Here is a 14,704-nt window from a genome sequence, read left to right as displayed (position 1 = left end):
AAGGGGAGATCAGGGCCCAGCTGGACTGCCAGCAGCAGCTTCTTTTACTGGCTGTGGATACTGGAGATGCCCAAGCCAAACCCAGGAAGGGTGCAGCTGCTGGCAGTGATCTATCCCAATTAAAGGCACAGCCAATGCACGATTAATCACAGGCATTTTTGCCAAGAAAAACAATACTTTATAATAAATTAAAGGTAAGAAGCTATTGCTCTGCAAAGTACAAAAAACTAGAATTGATGTATGGGGTACTGAGAGACCTTCTGCAAGCTGCAACATGGATTAGACTTTGTAATCATTGATTTTTATGACAATGTCTTCCAGGACAGAATTATTCATAGCAGAATGACATGGCCAGAGCTCCTGGACTGAAAGGACCACAGGTACCATGAGGTATGAAATATCCATAAACAAAAATGAACCACAGATGCCTGGCATAATTCCACTCCTCTAGCAACACAACTCTGCTCTAAAAGACATCCTTCCTTCCTCAGGAAAAAAAAAATAATTGAGTAAAGCCAACTCAACCAGAACTTGAGGCTTTACTGGGATGGGAAGTTCTTGTTTGCAAGTGATTTACAGATTGTTTCCCCTGAGCAACAGAGAAGAAAAATGGGCTACTGTTGGAGAACTATAATAAGATGCCAAGAAAAAAATTGAATATACTATGAATTCTGTGGATAAAGCAAACAGGAATATTGTTCTACATATGAGCAAAAGACATGCAGCACCACAGAGCCCAGGAATGGCTGCAGCACCAGCAGAGCTGGGCCAGGGTCACCTCCCTGAGCTGGAATGGTCACAATGGAGCAGCCAAAAGCCAGGAGAGATGGAGGCAAACACCAGGGCAAGAGCAAGGCCGGACACACTGACCCCCCTGTGCTGCCCCTGGATCCCTGGCACTGCCCCAGCCAGGCTGGATGGGGCTGGGAGCAGCCTGGCACAGTGGGAGGTGTCCCTGCCATGGCAGGGGTGGCACTGGAGGAGCTCTAGGATCCCTTCCACCCAAACCAGTCTGATTCTGTGAACACAGGTAGACATGTAACATCCATCTGAATGTTTCAGAATAAAAAAGAAAACTATTAATTGTGTATAATGGTTTTTAAAAGCCACATACCCACAGGTATAAACCTCTCCAACTCCTCTATTAGATGGAACTAAAAATGTGACCCTGCTTAGTATTGTTACTTTGCATTTTGCCTAATCATCTCTTTTAGGCTACCAAAGGAGTCCATAAAACACCACTCTTCATTTAAATACAAGAACTTGAAAACAGTTTGATTCAGAAAGGAAAACAAAAGCATCTTTTCAATACTGCAAAGGCTAAAGCAACAAAACAATAGTGATATATAATTTAATTGGAATGAAAACATAGAGTATTAAAAAATTAGCAAAATCCTGGCACCACCATGTGTCTAGACAAGAAAAATTCTACTAAATACAGATGAGGAATAACAAGGGTCAGACATTAAGCTATTGCCACATCTTCTTCCCTCAGTAGTTTCCTCTGCAAGAAATAATGGGAGCAGCACACACCTCTAGGAAAACAGCTCCTTGCTCCTGAAATCTCAAAACCTTTCAGAACTTCCAAGTGCTGTGAACAGGAGCTCTGGCTGTGGGTGGTGCTGGCTGCCAAGCTCACCTGGCTGGCACAGCACAGCTCCCAGGGCTTTGCCTGGGGCACTGCCAGCACAGGAGGCACTCTGTAAATCAGAGCTGGGCACAGCTGGGCCAGGACAGCTCCCACTGCAGCCCCAGCCACTCTCCACAGGCAGCTTCAGTCACTGGCCAGCAGCTTTTCTTACAGGAACCTGTGTGTGGGCTCCAGCAACCAGGTCTTTATATAAATCCCCACATTTTAACGCTGTCAGTCTTCAGACAACAATCACCTCTCTGCTCCATCATGGGATTATGTTCTCATTTGATCTAAATGCACCTCTTAGAAGTCCTTTGTTGCCTTTATATAATGACAAAAGAATCAGTTTTCTCTCCTGATAAGAAAAAGCACATTTTTCACATAGGCAAACAACAGTTCATTAATATTCCTCCATCCTTCTTTGGAATACATAAAATTGTAGCATGCACCTTATATAAATTAACCAAACCCTGCCAAGTTATCTACTGCATCTGGTTTTTAGAAGAGCTTTTCACTTATTAGAAACATTCATAGACCACATGGAATGACATGATTTATATTCTGAAAGTCCCTTTAAACCATGGCATTTAAAGGCCAGGAGATACAGAGAGAGCTGGGACAATGGCTCAAAGGGAGCTCTTGGGTGTATTTCTCCAAACAAACCAGGAGACACAAGAAAGGCAAAGGCAAAAGGGAAAGCAGAGGGGCATAAAAGTGCCTAAAAAGTGCCTGTAGCTCCTAAAATCTGTAGGAGAAAACGTCTACAAGGTCCTTGCAGAGACTCCTCAGCATAATGAAATCACCAGGTGTTGTCCTGTGCCTTTTGCAGGCACCTTTTCAGTGAGGCCTTTGTGGCACACAGGCTTTCATTCAGCAAAGCAATTAGTCAGGACTACCAACATCCTAATTGATCCCAGTGAAGTCAATGAAAGCAAATTGCTTACACTGTTTACATCCTTTGCTGAACTAAAAGCAAGGTGGATGTTGAGAGAGGGGACGGGAAATCAATAGCACAGAAAATGGCACTGCAGAAGCAGGAGAAGCTGAGAGTTTGATGGAAGCAGCCAGGCACTTATCAGAGAGATAATGCAGGCAGCAGGCTCTTACTGCACTGGAGATAATGCTGAAAGGATGTGGGCCACTGGCAGCTCTGAGAGCTTCAGAAATATACTGAAGATGATTTTCAGCCTGCTGCCAGTTTTACCACCTAGGTGAATTAATGTATCTGCAAGAGGCCAGACAAAAGCAAAGTTACAAAGAAGTAACCAATGTGAACAGAACTTCATTTGCTTTTACAGGATAATACTGTTAGAAAACCAAGAGCTGTAAGAGAAAGCTACAAATGTTTCAGCTGTGGACTAATAAAGCCCCAAATAAAGAAAACCCAAAAGGATGATGTGCAATGAAGCTGCCACACAATCTGAGAATGAACTCCATGCTTTTTTCATTTTTGTATCTTCATTCATAGCAAAACTATTTTCTTTGCATGTTTCACATCCACAAATGAATTCACCTTCCTGACAGTGTAATCCCAGTTGTCAGCTCCTGCACCAGACATGCTGGAATTAAGCACAATAAGCACTTAATGCCAAACCAGTGGGACATTGCTCCAACATGAAGTCTGCTTTTACCTCTGAAAAAATCTCTAAAATTACAGAATTTATAGACATTACAGCAAAGAGAAAACCCCTAGAATACAGCAGCTTCTTTTTATTTCTGGCAAGATCAACTCCTACCACCCAACTGGCCCAGAGGAATCAGTGTCCATGACCATTAAGAAGTTTTTAACTTTTTGCTTACAGTCAAATTAACCAAGAAAAATCCTTACTGTGTGAAGAAAAATTATACAATCATTTGCTTCAATCAGCTTCCAAAGCCTTGAGGAGACACCTAAATCTGAGCTACCAATATGGACAAAATTAAAGTATTTCAAATCTTGTGATTTCCCAAGTAATAGTAAAGAAATTCTATTATCAGATTAGAATTTTATAAAAGCTTTCTTTCCAGGCAGCTACCTAATATACTGAAGAGGCTGAACACAAAATGAGTCAAAGATCAAGAGTAAGTTATCTGAGGTGTCAAGTGCATAAGGTTAAAGGTGAAATTTTATTAGGTCAAAGGTGATATAAATAAAATCTTTTATGTCAAAGAAGAAGGGTCACACACAAGACATATATAATCTAAAGACATCACAGATGACAAGTAATAATTTTAAGTAGCACAAGTGTGTTCTCACTAGAGTTACCTTCACTGACTGAAAAATTGAAATGAGTGATAAACAAGTAATTATGACTATTACAAAGCTCCCTGGAATATGGGTTCACTTCTGTATAAAACTTGGGAATTTTTTTCTCAAGTATTTCAAAACTTGAGGAGTTACTGAATGCTTTAGTTGTGAGGTTGGCGTTAACTATGCTCGCTGAATAACAGCTACACAAAGCAGATTGCTCTGGTTAGTAAAACTGCTTTCCTCCTCCACACTGCCCAGATCTATAATGAGTATCTTACTACTGCTCTTTGAACAAAAAAAGGGTAATAAAAAGCAGAGAAGGCCTCAGACCTGGAAAATTTCAGGTTGCAATAATATAGCTCAGAATTTTATACTTGGACTAAGTGAAATACAGCCATGAATAATATATAAAATACCTAAGAATGGAGGCATCCATGCATTGCCAGTATGCCAAATGCTAAGCACCATCCTGATGAAGGATATTGGAATCTGCTGTAGTAACTCTCAAGCTGTTCATTCAGTTAAAATTGTTCTCTCCTTTCTCTCTTGCACTCAGCATTATTCAAGAAATACATACATCTAACCTTCATTCTTAAGTGCTCATCAAAATGTTTTGCTGAGAAACCCTGGATTTAGGCACAAAAATCAGGATCTTTGTGCCCTCTAGTGGAACTTCTGTTTCCCCAGCTGGGTGCAAAGGCAGCTGTCAGTACCTGACTGCTCTCCAGACACTGGAATTGCTCAGCTACCAGATGAGATGTGGAGAGTGTGGCACGCCCAGCCACAGGGAAATCCAGTCCAGTGCTCCCCCAGACTCCTCTGAGCCAGCTGCCCAGCAAGAACCACACTACAGTGGCCAGACAGGTACCAGCAAAGGCCAGAGAGATCCCAGAAAAGGTCAATCCACAACAGGACAGATTCCGGGAAATCTCACTGCTGGTATCTCCAGGCAAACAGGTGCAGTATGGAAATTTCTCACATAGGTACACCAGGCAAGGCACCTAAAATCCAAATGCAAAACCACACAACTCCCACTAACCACTGTCCAAGAGGAAGAAAGAAACTGAGAAATCAGTTTAGGTACTTTCACTATAGCTGGGAAGGGGCAGGAAAGTGAAACTCCACAAATATTTATTCCTCCAGACTACTGTGCCTCTCCAGTTATCTTTTTCTGCATTTTCAGTGATAACCACCTCTGTGGATTCCAGTACTTCAGAGACTTAAACTCTCCAAAGCTTTTTAAAAAGGAAAACATGTTACAATGAGATGTAAGAAGCTGAAAACAAAGAGAAGATTTCAGTAAATAAAAATAGTAAAAGAACTGTGAAGTAAAGTGAAAAAATCAGAACTACTGGACAGTGCCATCCAAATCTGCCTGGCTAGAAACAGATTGCCAAATACAAGTTCAATCTGAATCAGTGCTGAAGAGCTGGCTGGCACACTATTTCCTCCTCAAACCTGACAGATATAATACAGGGGCATTCATAAATTTGTTGGATGTGGCAGAACCCAAATTCTCATTAAAAAGCCCTTGACTTAATACTGTAGTTGAATTCTGGCATCAGCAACAAAAAATCACATGATACAACTATGCAGATGCCCTTTCTACAGAGGAGGAGCCTCTTGGTAAAGTATAAAATCCTCAGCGCTTCCTCAAAATCACTCTATATCCCAATTCTCCTAAAGAAGCTACTGAAAAACTATTATTCTTCTTAGCAACATTAGTACTTCCAAAACAGTTCAAATCTTACATTTTGAAGTAATTTAGCACTACAGTTTTCAGCATTATGGACCTTGATGCACAGCATAGCACACCTGCTCACCTAGAAAAGGACTAAGAGATTTTCAGCAACAAGAAACAAAGAAAACAGCAGGATGTTGACAACTGTAATGTATAAGATTTTTAGGATGAAAAGATAAATGTAGTGACATGAAAAATGCCTTAGATTAATTGAAAAGCAATTTCATAAAGAATCAACTTCAAATGGCAATTGCCTGCAGTATGTCAATGCACTGTTTCTTTCATTGCTTTTCATTGGTAGTCTGCCTTGATCCCCAAGCTAACAGAACCAGTTTTGTTCAGCTCCTTTTCCAAGACTTGCATAGGCTACTCAGCTGAATGGCATTTAAAACCAGGAGTAATACAGAAAAAACAGCAGAAAACTCACCACTTCTTCATCTGAAAGCTCTCGTCCTTGTATGCTACTGTTTTCTCTCACAGCTTGTTGGTGCTTTTTCCCTTTAATGTGGCTGAAAAGATACACTTCTGATGAAATCTGTAATGATAATGATTTAATAGTTATTTTTCCTTTGCAAATTCAATAATATATAAATAACAGCACTTTAAACATAATATAAAACACGCCAATTTGTCAGGGGTATGTTCAGAAATTCAAGCACAGTACTTTACTCCTTTACTCCTCAAGCTAATTTATATAAACATCTTTTATGCAAGAGTTAACAGTAAATTACAGAATGATTTGCTAGCCAGCAGTGTAATAATAGATAAAAAAATATGTTAGGCTCTGCTCTCATTTTGACTTCAATCTAATTTTATACATTGGAGTTTCATCCTGAAATGCAAGCTCAGTGAGTACACAAGACTCCAGCCTGCTGAGCCTGAGTTTCTGAGGTGATCCCATGCAATCTTACCTAATGCAGCAATTACAGAGAAATAATGCTCAGTGGCATGTAGGGCTCTGATAATGCACAGACTCTGCAAAGCAGTGACAGAGTTATCAGCAGGAGATCTCCCAGCTCTGGCCCAGTCTCTCCCCCACCATCCCTGGGACAGGGAGGGCAGCACAGGCAGGGAGCCCCAGCTGAGGTTGGGACACTGCCAAGCAATGTCCTTGGCTTCCAACAGAGACCAAAAAATCAGACACCAAAGGGAGAGAGGAGACAAAGAGAACACTCCTTTTCCTGTCCAACACTTTCAAGCATCCAACCAAACTCAATTCAAGAACTTCTTGAGCTTGATGTGGTTTCTCTGTGAATTTCAGTCCAACTGCACTTAACCAATCAGTCCCTGAACTCACAGGGAATGCAAATACCCACAGCATCTCACAACAAGGTGTTCCCAGCTCAGCTGCCTGCTATGTAAAGGATCACATTCTTTACTTTGCTTTAATCTATCTTTAAACTACCTCCTTCCATCTGGTGCTCCCGAGTTCTTGCTTCTCTCAGCAGACAGCCAATAACTGAGCACTGCCCAGAGTCCCCATTCTACCCACAACTCTACAGCTCTTTGAAATCTTCCCTAACCCACCTGACTCAGGGACAGAAGAATAAGATGCACTTTTTACAAAAGCAGAGCAGGGATACAGTAAATGTGCAAGTGAGTGAAGCAGTACTTGTGGCTTCATGCCTTGGGTTGGTCCTGCAATTCCAGCAGTGTCCCCTCTGCCCAACTCACCATGACATTGCACAACGAGCACTGCTTCTTTCGCTCATAGGGGGTGAGCTTTGGTGCATAGTCAGTATTAGCATGCCTTCCACTACTGAGTTCAGCTGCTTTCTCTTTTCTCTGCTCAATTTGTTCCATGTGCCTTCTAATACTTTCATCATGCTGAATGGAAAATAAACAAAGCAACGAAGAGAAAAAACATCAAATGACAGCAAATGGAATTGAACTGTGCAAAGAAATATTGATGTATTTTTCAACTAATGTATCCATTTATACCTTCAGTTGAATCTTCTTCTGCAGTTCTTCCATGGCTTCTTGCTGAGCTGCAGTAAGAGCTGCCAACCTCTCTTCTCGATCTCTAACCAAAGGATAGAAAGTACAGGGAGAATTTGTATCAGAGTAAAGCATGAATAACACTGACACATTTATGGCTGGAATGCAGAACAAGAAAACCCAAAAATGCAGTTGAAGATGGTTCAGTAGAAAAGAAAAACAACAAAATACAACTTAGAGAATGTGGATGTTTTCATTTGAAAGACTTAATGAACACTTGAACCTTTGCAGCAGAACCAGGATCACAGCTCAGTCCCAGTCAGAGCAGTGATAGCCAAGAAGATGCCACATAAGAGTGATGACTGTGACACCTTGTCACCACTTGCATTCTGCAGCCAAGGGCTGCAGCCACTGAATCAATGGGGAAGAGCAGATGACACAGTGAAAAGCCCCCTTTGCAACACTCAGGGCAGTGCTCTATAAAATGTTCATTGGTACAAATTTAAATACAGAAACTCCCAGAGAAAACTCTGACCAACAGCATCACCCTGTTGAAGAGATTTAGATTTTTTTTTCTAAGAAAAGAACAAGGGGTGTAACTTGACTTGCAACCATGACCATTAAGCAGAAACCCACAGGCAGAAGTTTCATCAAGAACAACTTCCCAGCAGTCAGTGAGCCAAGGGAGCAACTAAATCCTAAAGGGGAAGAAAGTCAGCTACTCGTGCTGTTTATACAAACAAAACTTGTAAAATGTGATGGGAGAGAAGCCTGGCAGCTCTGAAGTGCCAAAGACATAATGAAGGCTCTGGGTAAAACTGAGCTATGCAGGAATCAACCAAAGCCATCAGCCATCTTTTCAAAAAGCATTCCAAAATTAAAGCAGCCTGAGTGCCAAAACTAGAGAGCCTGACATGAGGACTATTATCCAAACAAAAATGGATTTTGTCATGTGTGGATTCCTGTTTGTCTGGGTTTTTAAACAGAAATCTGACAGAAAGAAACAAGATCAGCTCCATAAATGTACAAGTAACATTTTTAAAATAAAAATCCACAAGAAATATAAAAGTGGATAGGAAAGAAGACAGCAGAGGAAGTAAATCAAATGATAAACACTAAAAATTGTTCTTTCAGAGAGAAAAAGTGAACTCTTCCAACCACTGTGGGTGTGGGAGGGGTGGGGTGGGGAGGAGATTATGATGAGAAGCATTAGGTACTTTATGTGTTATCATCCCTGAGGTACAGAAGGGAAAACTGAACCACAAGCTTATTTGAGTTAATTCTTTCAGTCTGCATTTTTACATATTTGTTTAATGCTACAAACTCCAACAGATTATCACCATTTCATACTTTGGGCTAATTACATTTTGTCTTTGAAGCAAAATTTTCAAGTTTCCATTTATAGAGCATCAACACAACTCCTGCACAAGCCTTTCTGAAAAGCATTATTTTTCCATGGTTAGGATACTTTATACAGTTTTATGTGGTTTATACAGTTTTATGATTTCTATTGACAAGAACAACATTTTCTGTATTGTGGATTTCAACTCTCTGGAATATAAAATACTTTGAAATTACAACTAAAGCTTTACTGGAAACAAGTTAAGGGCAGAGGGGCTTTTGAAGTCAGTTTTAAGTACACTATTCCATTCATACAGATGTTTTAATCACCCACAGATGCACATGGTAAAGCTTATACAGAAGGAACTTAAAGTAGATATTGCAAAAATTGCTCATTCCAGCCAGTGTTAAATCTTCAGGATACAAGCCAAATCCTAGCTGCAGGAAAAAAAAACCAACAAAACACCAAGTGATACCTCCAAGGTTCCACCAACACACACTGCAGTCCAGGACAGAAGGGACAGGACAGCCACACTCCTGCCAAGCTCATCCCTCCCTGAGCTCCAAGGCCAGGACCCCGAGTCCTGCCCTCACTCTGCTATGGCAGAGAAACCTCAGAACTGTTATTAGGGGATGTAATGTCTGACAGAGCAGAATCACCACAGTGTAAGGCACCACATGCATTCCTTCCTACTCTTTCCCAAAATGATCAAAAAAAAAAGAAAGGAAAAGAAAAAGAGAAAAAATCTCTCGTGTAACCAGTATGTGGCAAAGAAAATAAAAGAAAAACAAGTGCAAGCACAGTACTGCAATATCAAGTACAAAGGGTTAAAAACTGAGTGTTAGAGCAACAAACAGAGATTTGCTGACACAATAGCAACAGAAGGCAAATGGAAACTGCTTCTCCTTACAAGTCATAAGGAAATTAATGGGGTGTCACAGAGGGATGGGGCAGATTTAACACTGATTAAACTCAAAGAGCAAGGAAAATTTTCTGCTTGAAGATTTTCAACAGGATCTAACTGTGGAAAGCCTTAGAAGACAAAGATGTCAGTAGGGCAATTACCAACCATTTGCTTACTTTGAGGGTTTCCTCAAATTTCAGAAAGATGTAGAAGCCTCACACATGCAGGGTCTATCTTCCCAAAACAGCATAACCAAATTCTCCATTAGTCCTAATCTTCCTCGAGTATTTGCAAATGAGTGTGAGATCCTGAAGGATCCCTTCCAACCCACTCAACCTCAGGTGATTTTGGCTCAATGCAATGAGGAAAGGTCCATCAAGCCCCAGCAAAGGCTACAGAGCCTGCCCAGAATTCATTACACTTCTAATGGAAAGCTGACTCTCTTGATGATGTTGCTCAGGATTTCAGAAGATGAAAGCTGGTCAATACATTTCTGAATATTTTACCTGGGGGGAAAAAATCCTCTTTCTGACAATTTTGAAGACAACAAGCCATGACATTAAAAATGTATCAAGAACCATTAGTAAACACCCTTCACAGAAAAAACCTTAACTTTTACCAAGGTTTTAAGGAATGCTTGTGGCAGGGGAACTGCAGGAAAAGAGGGAGAAATAGGAGGTGAATACAAAGAGAATTTAGTAAATCAAACAAGTAGAAATTATCAGACTGCATCAGACTGGAAAGCAAACCTGTCTTGCACACCAACATTCATCCTCCCTGCACCTCAAAAGGAAGAGAGAGAAGAGTCCATGTGAAGTCCCCTTTATGAACTTTTAATTATGGGCAAAACTATAAACCAAGTAGTTCACAGGCAGCAGAATCAATGAAGCCTGATTTCCTGGCTGTGTGCTTCCAATGTAATCTTTGGTGTCTACAACAATGTGAAATCAAATTGATGCCAGTAAGCCCAAAAGTTTCTGGAGAGTGGAGGAAATGGAGAACATGGGTACATAAATCTTATTTCCTTTGAAAACTAAGGTGAAATATGAAAAAGGCAAATTATTACAAGGTCTTGTCTGCAATAAAACTAAGAAGAATACAATAAAATACAGTATTACAGCTTATTTGTGCATGTATGTAAGGAATACAAAAACATAATGCAGAATTTATGATGACTGACCTGATTTCTTCTTTCAAGCCATTCATCAAGCATCCTTATTAATGATACTTTTTAAAATCCTAAGCCTGACACCCCAGGAAGGTACTGCTGCTGCAGAGAAGGTGCAGTTTCTGGGGAGGATAATGGTGAAGGGACCCAAAGAAACAATTGCAAAGTTACCTGGCTCTCTCCCGGGCTGCATCTTCTCGTGCCTTTTCCTTCTCCTGCCTCTGCTGTTCAATCCGTGCCTCCTGCTCCTTCCTCTTCATCAGCAGCTCCTCCACCCGGGCCTGCCGCTCCGCTTCCAGGGCTCTCTTGCGCTCCTGGCCAGGGAAAAGCGAATTCTCATCGATCTTTTACTCATGAAACACACAGGAGTTCAGAGAAGCTGTACTTGAACATGTGTGTAGTAAACCCCTCAGGTTTAGCCAGGGCCCCTTGGAGAATAGAATGCTGACACAGCGGCAAAGAAGTTTCCTGTCTCCAGGGACATCCGCCTTGTACCTTATCCCTATAGCCATGTAAGGCAATATTGTGTTAAACCCTACTATTGGTCACTTATGGTCACTCTAACACCTTTGCCATTGGTCAGGATTGGATACGGGCCAAGGGTATAAAAGTAGCATACTGTACCCCTACTAACTCGGAAGAAGAAGAGCTGAGACCCTTCACAGACCCCTCAATAAAGCCATACTCGTGGAACAGCCAGGGTCTTCTGCTTCTCCTCTCTCTACCGTCTGCTGGAGCCTTAGGCCAAGGGAAAAGCTACCTAGCAAGCAAAGCTGAAATCACAAGAGCTGCCTAATCACTAAGAGCTGAATATTCCCTGCTTGCTAGGGGCTAACCCGCGGCCTTGGTCTGAGAGCGAGCTGGCTTCTGGCACCCAGTCCCCTTGGGGACTGAGCTCTGGAGCTGTAACAGCTTGCATTGGATACGACCAAGCAAGGCTCATTTACATGTGCAGAGCCAGACTGAGACACAAAGCTGAATTTCACTGCGCCCTGCAGCTCCAGCCCTGTCCTACCTGCACTGCCTCGTCCCGCGCCTGCTTCTCCTCCTGCCTGCGCTGCCGCTCCTCCTGCAGCTCGTTCAGGCGCTGCTCGTACTCCTTCAGCTTGTTCAGCACGTCGTGCCGCTTGTTCTGAGCCTCCAGGGTGTTTATAAAAGCAATTTCATTGACCTGAAAACAAGCAGAAAGGGTAAGAAAAGACCCAAGAAGTTGAAATAGGTTTCATCTTGGGGAATTTCATCCATTTGTTAACTATTCACTTGATAATTAAACTGTAAACTACAAGTAGTAAACTGGAGGGACATTTCTCCAGAATGAGTTGGAAAACTTGAGAATAAGTCTTTAGGCTTTGTAATGATTTTTTAATTGTTTTGTCTGTTTTAACCAAGACAGCCTGTGGAATATAAAAAGAAAATTTGAATTGTATCAGAGAAACAAGAAACTTTGGGTAAAATACAGAAAATTTCTCTCAATTCTGTCATCATCGAGACTTCATCAGTCCATTCTCTCAGTCAACAGGGCTGAATCTTCTAATACTTGAAGCTTTCTTCACAGTAATAAATGTGTAATATTAAAACCCAGATAGATTAATCAGTAAAATTAATTACTAATTCTACTAGCACAAGTGCTAGTAGAATCCAACGGGGCTTTTGAGCTAACTTTAAATACATGTGAACTTAGTGATTAAAAAAGTGTAAGTATACATAGATGAATAAGAAAGAAAATGTTTTTCAACCACAGTGAAAAACATAATACATGTTCATACATAAGTGTCATACATAAGAACAAAAAAAAAAAAGTAAGAACAGGTTAGCTAAAAAGAACTTCAATGTGTACACTAAATAAAACAGGTAAAGAGAACACATATGGTCAGACAAAAACAGATCATGAAAAAGAGTGGTAGGATTATGTTTGTAACTTTGTTTACTGACTGGAATCCATTTACAGGATGGCTTTTACAGGTCAGTAAACAAGCAAGCACTGGGTATTTAGATAACCAACTGGGCAGCAACAGTTACCATGGTCTGCAGCTATCCTACCCATCAGCTATTTCTCTAAAGCCTTCTGGCCCAATTAACCTTGATTTCCAGAGAAGTGGAACCTCATGAGCCAGCAGATCCTACACAGTTAAATACACAATATTTGAAACATCTGCTTATCTGGGGAACTACGGCAAGTGTGATTTAGTTAGCACAATTACAGAAGTCACACTGGTGTAATGGAATAGTAATCAATGTATGGCAGACTGAATTAGGTAGTCTAGAAATCCTTTTAATCCAAGAGAGAAACAGCAACTAAGTAAAAAAGTGCAATCAGTTTTGTTGTGCTTATCTTGAAACACAAATGAACAGCTGCATCAATCACAGCTGAGACACATGCTCATCATATAATGAAACAGTTTCATGTATCTTCACTTGGGAAAAACAGGCTTTAAAACAAAATACTTCATTTCTTTTACGCTGCTTTTGGCTGGGATAGAGTTAATTCTCTTTGCAGCAGCTAGGATGAGACTATGTTTTGGATTTGTGCTGGAAACTGTGCTGACAACACTGGGATGTTTAATTACTGTTGAGCAGGGCTTGCACAGTATCAAGGCCAAGGGACCAAGGGGATATCTGAGACCACAGGACATCAGCACAGCAACAAACGGGGGAGAGGTTGGTGTGGGGCCACTGCTCAGGGACTGGCAGTTGTTTCCTTTGGCATCACTTGACCTTATCACTTATCTCTCTTTGTTATATTCCTTTTTCTTTGAACTGATTTTTCCCCAACCAGTTATTAAACTGTTTCTGTATCAACCCATGAGATTTCTTACCTTTACACTTCAGATTCTCTCTTCCCTCCCCAGTCCCATGGGACAGGAGGCAGAATAAGTGTGTGGTTGTGTGGTGCTTAGCTGCTAGCTGGAGTGAAACCACTAAAAATTCCACCAAAGTAGTACGAAGGAAGCAAACCAAAAAGCATCCATCTAGTGACTGCCTTATGGAATTATGTATTAAGTCAGAAGAGCACTAAATATACTTAATTTAGAATAGCTGCCACATACTAACTGCAGGTCTCTGTCTATTCCCAGCTGCTCAACAACATCTGTGGTACAAAACACAGCAACACAACTACTGTTCAAGGACACAGAATGCTGGATCTGGAATGGCTTTTTAACAAATGAGAAGAAAAATGAGCTCCCCCATGGAGCTGGAAAAGCAGAGAATTGATCATCAGATCTTCTAGTCCTTCCAGGAGGACTAGGTATCACCAAAAATGACAGCTGCCCCACACTGTGAGGAACAAAAGCAGCAAGATAATGATCAGCTCTTTCTTTCAATCCATCTTTTCTCCCACACCACCCCACCATGATGTCTAACAACAGCTAATTAATTTTAAGTTGTATTAGAGAAAAGTGCACCATTTAGACATCAGCATTTATCTGCTTCATGGCTCACAGGGCTCGTGTCTAAACTGCACTGTCCTTCACAAACTACTTCAAAGCACTCTGAGTACAACATTTAAAAAAGCACAGCTATGAAATAGTTCCTTTGAAAACAAAGTCACTCACCTTAGCTTCTTCCTCTTGTGCTTTTTTCACAATTGCTTGTAGCTGCACTTCACGTTTGAATTCTGCATGGAGTAACTTCTCCTCCATCATCCTGCGCCTTTGATCTAACAATTCTTCTTTCCATTTCCTCACATCTTTCTCCTATACACAAGGAGTCAATTCATTACTAACACAACATCTGACAACAGGGCCTG

At 41.1% G+C, this 14,704-nt stretch overlaps 1 protein-coding gene across 3 annotated transcripts in view; it reads right to left on the bottom strand.

The window, feature by feature from the left end:
- Window positions 1–14,704, bottom strand: part of SCAPER (S-phase cyclin A associated protein in the ER) — a 135,971-nt gene that overhangs the window by 86,703 nt on the left and 34,564 nt on the right. For all 3 annotated transcript variants that reach the window (XM_064722208.1, XM_064722206.1, XM_064722209.1), the window contains exons 15-20: window positions 14,511–14,651; window positions 11,972–12,127; window positions 11,128–11,270; window positions 7,546–7,627; window positions 7,279–7,431; window positions 6,032–6,139 (exon numbers count right to left, since the gene is read on the bottom strand). In XM_064722208.1, coding sequence (XP_064578278.1) covers window positions 6,032–6,139; window positions 7,279–7,431; window positions 7,546–7,627; window positions 11,128–11,270; window positions 11,972–12,127; window positions 14,511–14,651 — 783 coding nt within the window. The remainder of the gene's footprint in view (window positions 1–6,031; window positions 6,140–7,278; window positions 7,432–7,545; window positions 7,628–11,127; window positions 11,271–11,971; window positions 12,128–14,510; window positions 14,652–14,704) is intronic.

Source organism: Zonotrichia leucophrys, chromosome 10 (assembly GCF_028769735.1).
Source record: "Zonotrichia leucophrys gambelii isolate GWCS_2022_RI chromosome 10, RI_Zleu_2.0, whole genome shotgun sequence".
Taxonomy (NCBI): domain Eukaryota; kingdom Metazoa; phylum Chordata; class Aves; order Passeriformes; family Passerellidae; genus Zonotrichia; species Zonotrichia leucophrys.
The sequence above is the reverse complement of the archived record's forward strand: the minus strand, read 5'-3'. Positions and strand labels throughout refer to the sequence as shown.